This window comes from Crotalus tigris, unplaced genomic scaffold (assembly GCF_016545835.1).
Source record: "Crotalus tigris isolate CLP2741 ecotype Arizona unplaced genomic scaffold, ASM1654583v1 scf7180000017674.1595824, whole genome shotgun sequence".
NCBI lineage: Eukaryota > Metazoa > Chordata > Lepidosauria > Squamata > Viperidae > Crotalus > Crotalus tigris.
In genome coordinates, this window is record NW_024096559.1 from 985,293 (window position 1) to 1,000,873 (window position 15,581).

The following is a 15,581-nucleotide window of genomic DNA, read 5'->3' on the forward strand; positions in this document are numbered from 1 at the left end:
TGTGTGCAAAAAAAAAAAAAAGGTTCAATCAATCAGTCAATTTCAACTTCTTGTGGGGAAAAAAAAAGATCTTACAAAGTTGGAATTGATTGATTGAGCTTTTTAGTCCCACCCAGTCTGCCGTTACCACCGCAGCCACACCCACCCAATGGGCCACACCCACCCAATGGGCCACACCCACCCAATGGGCCACACCCACCCGGCACCCGACGATGCATAAGTGAGTTTTGGGTTGCAGTTTGGGCACTCGGTCTCTAAAAGGTTCGCCATCACTGTGCTAGAGATTAGCAATTTATCTTAATTTCAAAGATCTGTCTTCAGGGGATGAGTGACCAAGTGACTTTGATCTCTGGCAGCCAAAAGGGAAGCATGGAAATAAGAGATGGGAAGAGAGAAAACGATAGAAAAACACAATATATTGTGGCAGTGGGAATGAAAAGAAGGGTTGCAACCACTTTTACATTAGATCATCCCTTTTTCTGTTTTTGGCCTTCTCCACTGCTAACATGGTTTCCTCAAAGGAAATGGGTCTCATGACAGAAAAAAAAAAACATTCCTTTAATGAATGTAATGACTGTGAGGAGATGCTAAGTTTTTATACAGTATTTCTCCCTAAGGCCAGAGCAAGGAATAATGTTTTTTTCCCTGAATGTAAAGCTATAAACACTGGTTGAATCTCATTAGAGCAGTGGTTCTCAACCTGTGGGTCGGGACCCCATTTGGGGTCGAACGACCATTTCACGGGGGTCGCCAAACAACGCAGTCCGCCATTTTTTTCCCCCTTTCCTTAGCTGTGCTACTCCCTTTTATTCTATTGGCTTTTGAAAGCCAATAGAATAGACTCTCTTGAATAGAGTCTAATTCTATTGGCTTTCAAAAGCCAATAGGAATTGTCCAGGCTGTCTCTACCCTGCTGAGCCCGCCAAAAGTCCCATTCTGCAAACGGTGCTGCACCAGCTGAGTAGTCCTCGACTTATGACTGGTTGAGTAGTCCTCAACTTATGACCAGTTGGGGGTCGCGGCATTAAAAAGGTTGAGAACCACTGCATTAGAGTATGTCATTGCTCCTAAACTTTATGATCTGAATAACTCTTTATGAATAAGAAGCTAAAGCAACTTAGCATAGTACTGGAAATAACACCATTCAGACAGAATTATCTTTTCAGGAATGGCCATTTTGATTACAAGCAACTGCAAGATTTTGTGTTACTTTTTAAAGCCAAAACTCTGATCCGAACTCTGATCTTTTCACTTATCTTTTGTATCAGTGCAAGTTCTTGATTTATGACCGCAACTGAGCCCAAAAATTCTGTCGTTAACCGAGACATTTGTTAGGTGAAGTTTCGCCCCATTTTATGACCTTTCTTGCCACAGTTGTTAAGTGAATCATTGCAGTCATTAAGTTAATAACATGGTTTAGTGAATCTGGCTTTCCCATTGACTTTGCTTGTCAGAAGGTGATCACATGACCCCGGGACGCTGTGACCATCATAAATATGAGTCAATTGCCAAGTGTCTGAATTTTGATTATGTGACCATGGGGAAACTACAGTGGTCATCAGTGTGAAAAACTGTCATAAGTCACTTTTTTCAGTGCTGTTGTAACTTTGAACAGTTCACTAAATGAACTGTTGTAAGTCAAGGACTAACTGTATTGCATATTCAATAATCTAAGTTAAAAAACAAAGCTGCTTCCTTGGAAATAATGGAAGAAAATTTGACTTTTTTTTAAATTGGTAGAACAATGAAACACATAGTTTAGCATGTGTTTAATTGAAGAAAAGAAGGTAGGTATCAAGATTATTCAATAACACAAATGGCCACATAAGGAAATGGCACCACATGAAACCTTATATAATATTCTATCTTTCACTAAACCTGATAATTTAAGAATGTTAACATATTCTATACAGATGGAAACAGGTTCCGCATCACGTACTGAATCACCATTTAGTCCATCATATTACAGAAATGAGTGTTGTATGCTACATGGTTGAAGATATAAGGTTAGGATAGGATTGCTTGTGTCACGTGAACCCAGGAAGATGTTAATTCCATAAACCATGATTAACATACCCATATTAATAGATCTGTAAGTATATGTATATAAAAACCAATATGGTGTTGTGATTAAGAAAAAGAAAAAAGAAAAGAAAAAGAAATCCAGCTTCCAGTCCTGCTTAAGCAATCTGGATGATTTGGGGCCAATTCTTTTCTCTCAACCATAGCCTAGAAATCTGAAAAACACCTGTCTATCAACCCACACTGAACCAGCATAATGGAGCACAGTCCAGAGCCTTCAAAGAAGAGAACTTCAGCTTGCAATGCTGGCTGGGTGACTTTGAGCCAGTCACTTTCTCTTAGCCCAACTTACCTGTTGTTTTGGAAAAAATAGGAAGAGGAAGGAGTATAAGGTAAGTTCCTCACCTTGAGTTATTTATAAAAACAACAAAATCTGAATAAAAAAGTCTAAAAAAGTATAGAAGCTTTATCCCCATAAATTTCAATCACTGCATCTCTACTAGTATCAAAATTAGCACTTTGTTAATTACTCTCCAGCTAGTGTAAGGGACAGCTTTACTACAATCTTCCCCCCTAACATTTCAGGGAAGAATCACGTTAGTAGTACTCTCTATCCCAAACAGTGAATACAAAGCCAGTGGAAGACTCTTATATCATATACTGTGTAGTCCCTCAGTTCACTGAAAGGGGGACTGCCTTTAGAGACCCAAGAAACATTGTCTATATTTTCCTACCCTGCCTTTGGAGGGTAAGGAATGCAAAGTCCATGCAAAGACCCTTCCTCCCGCCATTCCTCATTGGTTTTCTATAGTTCCTTAAAATTGTTGTTTTGCTGATTGGCTGGAGCTCCCCCTCGCCCCTCCCTCCCCATTTGGAAACCGCCGGCCTGATGTTTTCCTTTTAAAGGGCCAGGAGCCGCGGGGCGGCCGCGCTGTTCCTTCACGCTTCGTGCCGTACCTTCAAGGTGCGCTCCCGTTCTGGAGACCCGAACGCATCGGCTGCAGTCATGGGCGCTTTCAGGATCGTGACAGGAGCGCTGCAGCCTCGGGAGATTCGGCGCCACTGGAGGAGAGGGTCGTCGGGACGCGGTTTGGAGCTGGTCCTTCCCATGGGTTTGAGCAGAGCCCTCTACTCCGCCGGAGGGAGAGAGGCGGTGATGAATGGTCGTCACCAGCAGCCGCAGCCGCCTAAACAGCGCCTCGCAGACCAGTAAGGGAGGCGTGGGCTACCGCTTGTCACGCTGTAGTTTGGAGGATCTTAAATTGAGGGGAGGGGGTCGTCTGGCCATTTCCAATGGCGAAATGTGCAAGATCACTTTAATCCCAATCTTTGCCTTTTCCTAGAATGCAGCCCCCTGCTTCTACTAGCGAACTTTCTCCATGTGATAGATCCAGGGGTGTGAGTCCAGACTTTTTTTTCACATTGGCACCCAAGGATAAATGCTGCTTTCCAGCTACAGGTAGTCCTCGCCTTACACCAGTTCACTTAGTGACCATTCAAAGTTACAATGGCACTGGAAAAAAAGTGACTTGTGACCGTTTTTCACAGTTACGACCTTTGCAGCATCTCCATTGTCATGAGATCAAAATTCAGATGCGTTGCAATTGGTTCATACTTATGACCATTGCTGTGTCCTGGGGTCATGTGATCACCTTCTGTGACCTTCTGACAAGCAAAGTCAATGGGGAAGCCAGATTCACTTAACAACTGGGTTACTAACTTATCAATTGCAGTGATTCCCTTAACAAGAAATGTTAAGGCAAGAAATGTCGAAAAATGGGGCAAAACTCACTTAATAAATGTCTCACTTAACAAGAGAATTTGGGGGTTTGGTTGTGATCATAAGTCAAGGACTACCTGTACTCCAGCTTTATTTGTTCAATCAAGTAAATGAAGTAGATAGGTAAAGGAGATGGCGTTGAAAAAGAAACCTTTCCCAGAGCAGGGTGTCAGCCTTTTAATTTGTTTCATTCAGTGCTTCTTTTCTTTTTTTAATGCATCTAGACAGTGATGGCGAACATTTTAGAGACCGAGTGCCCAAACTGCAACCCAAAACCCACTTATGCATTGTCGGGTGCCGGGTGGGTGTGGCCCATTGGCTGGGTGTGGCCCATTGGGTGGACGTGACTGCGGTGGTAACAGCAGACTGGGTGGGACTAAAAAGTTCAATCAATCAATTCCAACTTTGCAAGATCTTTTTTTTTCCGTGAGAAGTTGAAATTGACTGATTGATTGATTCTTTTTTTTCCCACACAGCGCAGAGGCCTAAAGCGAAAAGGTTTTATAAAACCCAGCTGAAGGCCTAGGACTGGGGCGATGGCACCCGTACCCACAGAGAAGGCTCTGAGTGCCGCCTCTGGCACCTGTGCCATAGGTTCACCACCACTGATCTAGACCTTCACACTGCCTGTGCAGCCACAATCGGAGAGTTTTCTATCAATCCAAGACACAAAAGAAACATTCTGACTAAATTCTCTAAATATACAGAAGTCATTGTCACTGCCTTTTGGTTGGTACCTATTGGGTTTTGGCATTTTCATGTTCTATGTTTTTTTGTATTTATAGCCAGTAATACTTTTAGAGACCTGCTAAGCATCTTCACTTCTGCCAGTCTGAGGGGTGAGATCTGAGGCTGTTCCCAGCAGAAATGCTGGCTGCCATAGAAACATCCCCTCAGTAGCGGAATTGCACTTGTTCCAAAATGCAACTATGGAAAAGGAAAAACAAACTGAGCCTTGGTCCTATTTTATGATCTAAAATATATCGGACATGGTTAATATTGAGGGGAAATTTTTTTCCAGGGCAGAAAATATCTACCAAGTCCTAAATGATGGCGACTGTGTTTCTGTAGGATGCCTGATCTGATCATAATTTGACACTGTAGATTCAAACATAGCAATACATATTTTACTTTTGAATGCATTTTTCTAACACTCAAATAACATTTCTAGTTGTTGGGAAATATTGGGGTTTTGTACATAATATTTCTTTTGCCACTTGTGACGCAAGGCTGTTATTCTTGCTGTTTTGTCTTCCTTTTTTCATATTTGATGTACAATTCAATGTGCAGGTACCTGAATGTATATTGATTAGTGTCCATTATATCAATATTATGGTGGCATGCTTCTTTACTTTTTAGAACCCATCCATTTCTGAAAATCATTTTAAATAGATTTTTTTTGTTTTAAATTCATTTATCTAGAAATTATTTTTCCTTCAGATTAATTTTAATTAATAAAATAATAGCATTGGAACATTATTATCCACTGTACAATTTATATCTCAAATATCTTTAAGGTTTAAATAATTCTTTTCTTCTTTTCTCCTGATTCTGGCATATTTTTGTATATTAAATAAGATGCTGGAACTGAATGTATTTCAGAGTTATAATGATCAAATTTACAATACCAAATACTTGCCAGAAATAAATTAATAAAGTGGAGAAGATTAAAAACAACAGGCCTCATCAGTTAGTACCAAAGAATTATTAAACGTGAATTTGAATGAGGTATAATGGATTTTTCAGGAATAAAAAAATACGGGGATATTTTTGAATCCACCTTTATGATTAAAAAGCAAAAGCCAGTTTAGAGTTTTGTAGGTAGATGTCAAGTTCCATAGTAAACAAAAAGACTTGAGTTTTTTAAAAATATATTTATTGTTTGTATAGCAATACAACAGAATCTTAAAGGCATAGCACAGTAATTTTTCTGCATAACTTATGTCTAGTGTAATTAAGGCAGAATTACTCTCTTTCTAATGCTTCCCTGGGATTCAAGAATCTCTTCTTTGCCAGCATTCCTTCCTCCCTTAACTATCTTGTTGTCTTTTCTATGTTCCCATGGCCCATGACAGTGGAGAAAATAGAAACTAAATGGCTAGATTGGGAGAGTTACTCCAGCATTATTATACAGAAAATCCTGATTATGAGGCATTTCAATATTTGGAACAGTGTAGACCAGTGGTGGCGAACCTATGGCACGGGTGCCAGAGGCAGCACTCAGAGCCCTCTCTGTGGGCACACATGCCGTTGCCCCAGCCTTGCCTCCTCATGTAACCCCCTCCTCACCAGCAGCCCCCCTGGAGGAGAGTCGACCCTGAGCGTGGCCCGCGTGGAGCAGCGCAGCCAAGGACATGGCAGCCAGGCAGCATAGACAAGACTCTGCCCTCACACCCCATCGTGCACAGTTGATGCTGCGGGGTCGGGCACAGGGCGTGGCCACCATGGTGCTGCTGGGCTGCCTGGGTGATCTGGGGCGGGCCCTGGAGGCGGTGAGTGGCCCTGCGGGCAGGCGGGGCAGGAGCGGGGCCAGTTTTTGGGCACTCGGTCTCTAAAAGGTTCGCCATCACTGGTGTAGACTTACAGAATTCCTGAGTCAGAAGGATCCTGATAAGTAGTCCACATAGATAACTTCGACCCCATGAAATTTCAGATGTTCATCAAACCTCAAATTTTCATTCTATGAAAATAATGTAATAAATACTACTTTAATGATATGACAAATATCATTCACATTGATTCCTTGTACAGTCCCATCAACTCTGCTGTAAACCATCCCTGATGTAAGGGGAAATCTGTTTTTCTTCTTGTCTGAGCACTGAGAAGCAGACCTGTAGGAGCTAATGAAGAGAATAAATTGAGTGTGGAATTATGTTTTCCTGTGGGGAAAATGTTTCCTGTCTCTCTTGGTAGCATGGCTTTAATTTGCCCATATTCTTTTCTTTTAGCAGATACTTCTCTTCCCAGGAATTAATTAATTTTGGTACATAGAAGCAGAGAGATCTACAGTAGTCCTCCTTTAGGGATGGAAGCTGGCTAGGTGACTTTGGCCAGTCACATTTTCTAAGCCCTAGACTGGGAAATTGAAAAACATCTATCAAACCACATTGGACCACCATAGTAGATTATGATCTATGTGGGGTCCTTGGTGCTCTCTGAGCTTGTTTGTTTTCTTGCAGACGTTTCATTACCCTAACTCAGTGTTTCCCAAACTTGACAATTTTAAGGCATGTGGACTTCAACTCCCAGAATTCCACAGCCAGCAACGCTGGCTGTGGAATTCTGGGAGTTGAAGTCCTCATGCCTTAAAATTGTCAAGTTTGGGAAACACTGCCCTAACTAGGTAACATCACCAGTGCTCCCATCAGTGCATCATCAGCACTGATGATGTTACCTAGTTAGGGTAATGAAACGTCTGCAAGAAAACAAGCAAGCTCAGAGAGCACCAAGGACCCCTCATTTCAACTCTGAGCTACAAATATTCTCCATCATTGATATTATGATCTGTCATCTTCAATGAAGAAGCCTACATAGTGCTATGGGATGATGATGATGATGATAGATATGTCATTCCCATCTCTCTCCAGGGACTCCTCAGTGAATGGGATGCTGCCACGTCTCAGTGATCTGCTCTTTTACACAATAGCCGAAGGACAGGAAAGCATCTCTGTTCACAAATTTACCACTGTAAGATATGACCTTAAGAATGGCTACGGTTGTTTAAAATTATTTAAAACGGGTCTTTCAAATGGCTTAAAAAGTTTTCATGCTGCATCTCTAGGTTTATAAAGGGCGATTATTCTTCTACAGTTCATTGTAGACAAATGGAAACACTAGTATTGTAAAATGCTGCATTATTTATGCCATACCTATCATACAAACTCTTTAGATCTTGTACAGTTATTTTGAAAATAATAGTGTGCATTTAATTTAAAAAAAAAAAATCCCGTGACAATGTGAAGATAAAATAGAAATGCAAAAGTGAAGGCTAGCATGATTAATTCCAGATTTTTTTAAAAAAAAAATTGTACAAGTAGTAAAACAAATGGCAGTATATAATTGGATTTAAACTAGCAAAGCTTTAAGACAGGGGTCTTCGAACTTGGCCCTTTTATGACTTGTGGACTTCAACTCCCAGAATTCTTCAGCCAGGCATGCTGGTTGAAGAATTCTGGAAGTTGAAGTCCACAAGTCATAAAAGGGCCAAGTTTGAAGACCCCTGCTTTAAGAAGTCAGGGAGAACACCACTCCCCTGCTTTAATCTCTCTGGAGCAGATATTTAATCTCTCTGGAGCAAGTGTCTGAAAACAAAGCCCTGTCATAGTCCCATGAATTCACTCATCATTCCAATTGTTGCTGAACTGCAGTTCCCAAATGCCTCAGCCAATTTGGTCACTGCTGAGGGTTACTGAAAACTGTTCTGTATGACTGCTATATATGTGGCAAAAAAAGGTCTCTGGGTTGGAAGACTGGGCACATCCTTTGCAAAGAGCCTTGTCTGCGATGCTACTGTCATTGACAGTAGCGATGCTACTGTCATAATTGCTACCCTGTAGGAAAGAAAGATTGCAATAATATCTGCTATTCTGATACCTATAAAAATGGAGTTTCTATGGGTTCTGTTTTACCTATAATACAATTTATTCTCACAGTTAATTTTTCTGGGCAATATCCATAATTTTTCATTGGAGCCTTCAATTTCCTCTTAGTTCTTGATTAAAGAGAGACCCATCCACCCTCTGAAAGACATGTACCAAAGTTTAATTAAGAATTCACCCTTCATACCGATAAGTTCTAAAGTACATGTAGTCCTCAACTTACAACAGTTCATTTAGCGATCATTCAAACTGAAAAATGTGACTTATGACTGTTTTTCATAGTTGTGACCTTTGTAGCATCTCCATGATCATGTGATCAAAATTCAGATGCTTGGCAGTTGACTCATACTTATGATTGTTGCTGTGCCCCAAGGTCAAAGGATCGCCTGTTGTGACCTTCTGACAAGCGAAGTCGATGCGGAAGCCAGATTCACTTAACAACCAGGTTACTAACTTATCAACTGCAGTGATTCACTTAACAACTGTGCCAAGGAAGGTCTCGTAAAATGGGGCAAAACTCACTTAGCAAATGTCTCACTTTACAACAGAAATTTTGGGCTCAATTGTGGTCCTAAGTCGAGGCCTAGCTCTAATGGGTACCACATCCAGTTCTACAACCCTCATCCCTGACTTGTTCTTTTTCATTCAGGCCTTACAGCGCACTGGCCTTTGGACCTCAGATCCACGTCTTCGCGACTGCATGAATCTGATGCGGACTGCAATTCAAGGAGCTAGCAGTGCAGGAATGCTGAGTCGAGAACTTTTTCGGAGGTAGGAATTACACTGAATTGCACCTGGTGGTGTTGTGGCTGCCCCTTTGCAACTGGAGCCCTGAATCTATGTTTGTTTAACAAAGCGTATCAGCTCCTGCAGGCAAATTTAGTTTTCGTTCATCCTGTCGCACACAAATTTTGTTCTGTAAACAATCGCACCCCGATTCACAGAATTCCTTCTGTAGTCATTTTTCCCACATATCTCCTGTTTGCATCTCTTCCTACCTCACTATATCTTCTTCCCCTCAGCCCACCACAATTTTTCATAGCCTAAAAACACGAGAGCTACTTTGGTTAAGCAATATACATGCTACAATACTTAAATTTGCACGTTCAGGAACAGCAAATATGAAATAGGGATAGTTTCAGAATGTTAAAAGAAATGTCCAATTATTTTGGAAAAACCTCAAGTTTTTATTTAGATACCTTGAATTTTTACTCCATGCCTAACATCTGATTTAATGGTAGCTGCATTCAAGCAACATATTGAGTTTTCATGTGGTATTTTTTCGATTGGGCTCTTTGTTGGATGGATCCAACCCGTGGGGTTTTGTCAATCACAACATAGTCCATTGTGCGAACCCAGATAACTGTGGCCAAGCAAACAAACTACAACTAAGCAAACCATACCACAATGCACTATACAATTCAAGCAATATATGGGAAAGGAAAGTTTATTCTGTGGCTTCTTTCTGCTGTGGATTTTACAAGTGGCAGCTAGAAACTACAGGAGGTTATCCAAAAAAAAGAATGATAGAGAAAGATAGGAGAGATGATAAGTCAGTTAGCATTTACGTAAAAGCTGGAAGTTTTTTTTTAAAAAAACAATTGGCTAACTTGTTAAGTTCAGATGTTCAAAGTGCAAGAAAAGAGGAAGCATGCTTCTGAGTCATTTGGTTGATATTGCCAAGTCAGCTGCTTTTCAAGGCAAAGATACAAGAAAATAAAATAGTGGTTACAGTTTTCATGTCTGCTTGGTCTCCAAATAAGGCATCCTACTTTCTTCCCCTATGTGCCATTCAATATTTCACCTATAATTTTGGCTTTCAGGTGTGTGAGTAGCAATATAGTTCTCTTGACCCAGGCTTTCCGGAAGAAATTTGTCATCCCTGACTTCAAGGAGTTTACATCTCATGTGGAGCAGATCTTTGAGTGTACCAAAGGACTTCGGGAGGGCAAGGTAAAAATGATCTGACTGCACATAGCAGAGGGCAAATAATAGGATTCCTCTGCTACCTTCAAAAAACCTAATATGTATGGAAAGCTTCCCAGTGCTTGGGTAGACTATGAGAGTGGCAGATAAGAAGGTAAAGAGGGTGGTTGGCTGGCCTTAGAATTAAGGAGAGAGGTTGTCTTATTCAACCTGCATGGGAAGAGGAAACATGAATATCTCCCCTTAAGTACCCTTAACTCTTACTAAAATCCCCCCAAAACTTTTTTCAGTGCTTTTGTAACTTCAAATGGTTACTATAAATGGTTGTAAGTCAAGGGCTATATCATAATAAAATAAAACCACAAATGTATGTAGCAGTCTAAGATATCTTCCTCTGCTGCTGATTTTGTTCATTAGTGCACTCGTGCAGACTGCTTCTCTTAGTTTCAGTTTATTCCCACAATCTCACTGGTATAGAACGGAGGCCAAGGGAAACTTCCTCTACTGCCCTCAGTTAGATGGGTTGCAAATGGTTAATGACTGTTCCCTAGGGCTCGTCTCATGTCTGAACAATTTCTCTTTCCTTTTATATAGGTAGAAAATTACATTCCACAAATGGCCAAATGTAATCCAGACATCTGGGGTGTATCTCTCTGCACAGTGGACGGACAACGGTGTGTATAAAGAACTGAGAGGCAAAAAAGGGGTGGTGGTGAATATTACAGAATAGGAAAAACTATTTTCCCCCAAACAACAACCCGGTGAGGTAAGCTGGACTGAGAGTGGCTAACTGGCCCAAAGTCACCCAGCCAGCTTTCCTGCATAAGGGGGACTAAAACTCCCAGTCTCTTGGTTCTAACCTGGTGCTTTAACCACCAAATCAAATTCAATGGGATTGTAATACAGGTAGTCCTTGACTTACAACCACAATCAAGCCCAATATTTACGTTGCTAAGTGAGACTGTCAAGGTTCCGACTAATGAAACACTTCAAAGAACTTCCACGCATTGTTTATCCTAAAAAGCCTTTATTCCTGTGTAACAGAGTGTCGGCACAGCATGGATGGATGCCAAGATTTTATTTATTTATTTATTTATGAGACTTATATATCGCTTTAAGTGCAAGCACTCTCTAAGCGGTGTACACCAGTAAGCAATGTATATATATATTTACATTGCCCCCAACAATCTGGGTCCTCATTTTACCTACCCCGGAAGGATGGAAGGCTGAGTCAACCTTGAGCCGGTGAGATTTGAACCACTGACCTGCTGAATACAGTCAGTTAAAGTGGCCTGCAGTACTGCACTCTAACTGCTGCGCCACCTCGGCTCTGAAATCTCCATCCCAGAGCAGTTATTTTGCTAGCATTTTCCTTCCCTCTTTTGCTGTCATAAGTCACGTTCTCTGTTAAGTGAGTATTGCCCCGTTTTAAGACCTTTCTTGCTACAGTTGTTAAGTACATCACTGCAGTTGTGAAGTTAGTAATACAACTGTTAAGTGAATCTGGCTTCCCCATTGACTTTGCTTGTCATAGGATTGCAAAAGGGGATCACATGACCCTGGGACGCTGCAAATTTTGATCACATGACCACGGAGATGCTACAACAGTTGTAAGCATGAAAAAGTCATGTCACTTTTTTCAGTGCCATTGTAACTTTGAATGGTCACTAAATGAACTGTTGTAAGTCAAGGACTACCTGTATTGTAGTTCTGGATAACAGCAGGGAAGTCAGTTTGGTTTGGGCTTAGGATATTGTCAGCCCAGCCACTGTGGCTGCTTCAGGTTTATCAAATGATGACTTTGATTGAATCAGTCCTTGTGACTGGCTGTGGCATGAACTACTTGGGGATAAACTCCCGCCTACCTCTTCATCAAGATGCTGGTGTTGGTCTTTCAGACAGAAGAGATTATCAGAGGAGAGAATAGAGGGTGTTCCTGATATTCTGTGATGACCCACAACCCCTGCAACAAGTTTTGGGGATACGCAAAAAGAGCTTTTCCATCTTCCATGTGTACCCTTAGCTCCCTTAATATTGGAGATTCTGAATTATGAACTCTGCTGTGTCACTAATTATCTCATCCTGGAGCGTTGAGAGACTTCCTGAAGTTCAGAGATCAGAGTTCTTCACGTATAGGAGTCCTTTGGTTTAATTTTTGGCACCTCTTGTTAGAAATTCTGAAGTTTCCGCTAGTCAGTTAGCAGTATAAAACCAGAAGAAGGTCCAGCCCCAATGTTTTGGGAACAGCATTCCAACGCTTTGTACAAGTGTCAGGTCACCATGTTTGGGTCATTGGGTACACATCATTTCTCTCCCTCCATCTCCCCTAGGCATTCCATGGGCCACACTAAGTCTCCCTTCTGCCTGCAGTCATGTGTCAAGCCCTTAAAATATGCCATTGCTATCAATGAACTGGGCACAGAGAGAGTCCATCAGTATGTGGGCAAAGAGCCCAGTGGGCTGCGTTATGACAAACTGTCTCTCAACGAAGAAGGTGAGTGGGGGAGAGGAGCCTACGTGTGCTGAGGAACAGGAGACCGCAGTTTAAATCTTTGCTGATCCAGTTGTAACACAGATGCTGTCCTTTGACTACTAAAAGCCTTATTGTTTGAATGAGACCATTCCAGTTGTGATGAAAACATCTATATCTCCCATGTCTGAGCCAGGGTGCAACTTCTGTTGAAAGACAAACCAAAGTTTGTTGTTGTGTAATATGTGCGAAATACTTGCTTTAAACTTCTAGGATAGCAACAGTGTTCAGGCCCTGGTGTACTGAAAGATTGTATGGAAATGCAGGTCATAAAATATCTGTACTTTCCGTATTAATATTCCCATGGAAAGTAAGAAGGAGAGCTTTTCTCTGAATCTTCATCTATCCCATTAAAACGTTTTCTCTTTCAGTCCACTTTAAGTTCCTTGCAAAACTGAGGCAGTTCTTCCCGCAGAAAATATTCAAGGGGGGAATGAGAACTGTTTACCTCTTATGTTTATTTTTCTGTGTGTTTGATCATTGGGTATATGTTTAACAGTCCATTAGTTCATTGGTCCTATTTTTTCTTATGATTTATATATTTATATATTAAGTGAATGATACTTAATGAACATGTGAAAAAGTATGCATGCTTCATTAAAGTAATTGTAGATTTTTTTTCTTTTTCAGTAAAGCCTGCATAATGGCATATGAAGAAACAATAATTTAGGGTCACACAAAAAAATGAAAACAATAGTTCTTATTATACTGTTAACATGACTACAGCAAGCATAGCAAGAGCGCTTAGACTTATAGAGTTTTACAGCATTCTCTAACAGTTTACAGAGTCAGCCTATGGCCCCCAACAATCTGGGTCCTCATTTTACCAGCCTTGGAAGGATGGAAGGCTGAGTCAACCTTGAGCCAGTCAGGATTGAACTCCTCACTGTAGGCAGAGTCAGCCTGCAATACTGCACTTTAACCACTGCACCACCATGTTTCTTTCCCAATTCAGAGGTCGTGCAGATCAATGGCTTCTATAGCTCCTAAAAAGTCCAGCCAGAAAAGTTGGTCAGTACTGAGTGAAGATTTGGAAACTGTGGTTCCATCTTATTTATTTAAAACATTTATAAAGTATCCCATCTTTCAATCAGTTCTGGACAGCTCCCAATGAAAAATTAAAAGACATATAAAATCACTTTCAAAGCTATAAAACTCAACCAATTAAAGCAGGGGTGTCAAACTTGCCACATGTCACGACGTATCACAACTTTTTTCCCCTTGCCAGAGCTGGAATGGGCGCAGCTTCTGTGTGATGCATCTGGCCCGCAGGCCGGCAGTTTGACACCTCTGAATTAAAACATTAAAAACAACAAAAACCTGGCACCAATTAGACCTTTTGATGAGAGTGTACTTTTCTTATTTTCTTTTTGTTAATTTTAAAATTAATTAATTTTAAAGTGGATCCCATAAACTGTGCAAGATCTCTGCAAGATCTGTTTGTCTTGCTGCCATCATAACCCTGCTGAGGTTTAGAAAATTTTTTTTCTTCTTTTCTTAGACTCCAGGCAGCTTTATTTAACCTTTATTTCTGAGGTAATATGACTAAATGGAACACGGGTAAGATAAGGGACAACTCTTACTTGGTTAACTTCAAAGCAAAGAAATGAATGGACTTACATTAAATAATCTTAAATAGTTCATTAAATAAGTTAACTTGATTCAATGGTGTAGTTATAGCCAATCACAATTTGTTTACTCTAGCACTAGTTCTAATTCTGTCTCCCTGACTGATGGAGGTTTTCTAGGGTTAAAACTCTCAGCCTTTCTCGGATTTATCCACCTATACCTCCCAAATTCATAATTCCTCAGTTTTTCTCTAGAATGTAAACAGAAAGATGGTGGCCTACGTGACTATTATTTGATTGGCAGTTCCAATCAACACAGATTGATATTGAAAAGGCCAGTGTTTTAGAGAAACCTAATTAAAGAAGAGGAAGGTGCAAAATTTAAAGAATCCTGTTTTAATCCATTCCTTTGCATTCAGGGATTCCACACAACCCTATGGTGAATGCAGGAGCCATTGTGGTGAGCTCTCTTATCAAGGTAAAGTTTCTTCGGCTATAGTACTGGTATTAGACATGGGCTGGAGTCACCCAGCAAATGGAGAGTATAATACAGTTTGGATTAAAGACAACACTCACTTCACAAATACTGGAATGTGGTTTGCTTGGTTTTCATGTAACTTGAACCCAGTAGCTTCTGTGTTTGGTAAACTACCAGTATGACTTAGTATACTATGTGTCAGGCCTGTCCCAGCTTGGGCATCTAGGAAAGAAAGACCCTCGACTCCATTTGTAGTGAAAAGTATACTTTTACTAAGGGCCAAGTGGTTACAGTGTAAGCAAAGCTAGATCTGAGGATTCCCACATAAACCCGTAACTTTCTCTTCTCCCAGGCCCTCTCCCCTCGGTCATCTTTTTTAGTGTCCAATAAGATTCAAACCAGTCGTTTTGGTAACAGTTCTAAAGTTTGGCACCTCTTTGGTGGCATTCGCATTCCATTCCCTTGCCTGTGGTCCATTGGATCATTCAACTGTTGTCTCTGGTTGGCACTTCTGTTTCTTGTCATCCCCACTCCCTATATCAGTGGTTCTCAACCTTTTTAATGCCGTGACCCCCAACCAGTCGTAAGTCGAGGACTACCCAACTGGTCGTAAGTCAAGGACTTTCCCTGCCCGGGAGCGTCGCGCATGCGTGGTGCCGCCCCCTGTGCCGGCCGAGGC

General features: G+C 41.0%; 1 protein-coding gene across 3 annotated transcripts in view; it reads left to right on the forward strand.

Moving 5' to 3' along the window:
• Positions 1–2,941: 2,941 nt before the first annotated feature.
• GLS2 (glutaminase 2) overlaps positions 2,942–15,581 on the forward strand; it is a 29,724-nt gene continuing 17,084 nt past the window's right edge. For 2 of the 3 annotated variants that reach the window (XM_039337349.1, XM_039337350.1), the window contains exons 1-7: positions 2,942–3,231; positions 7,390–7,489; positions 9,050–9,171; positions 10,224–10,353; positions 10,921–11,000; positions 12,657–12,820; positions 14,844–14,902. In XM_039337349.1, the coding sequence (XP_039193283.1) occupies positions 3,029–3,231; positions 7,390–7,489; positions 9,050–9,171; positions 10,224–10,353; positions 10,921–11,000; positions 12,657–12,820; positions 14,844–14,902 (858 nt within the window). In that variant the 5' untranslated portion in view covers positions 2,942–3,028. The remainder of the gene's footprint in view (positions 3,232–7,389; positions 7,490–9,049; positions 9,172–10,223; positions 10,354–10,920; positions 11,001–12,656; positions 12,821–14,843; positions 14,903–15,581) is intronic. The other variant, XM_039337351.1, reaches the window with a different exon arrangement.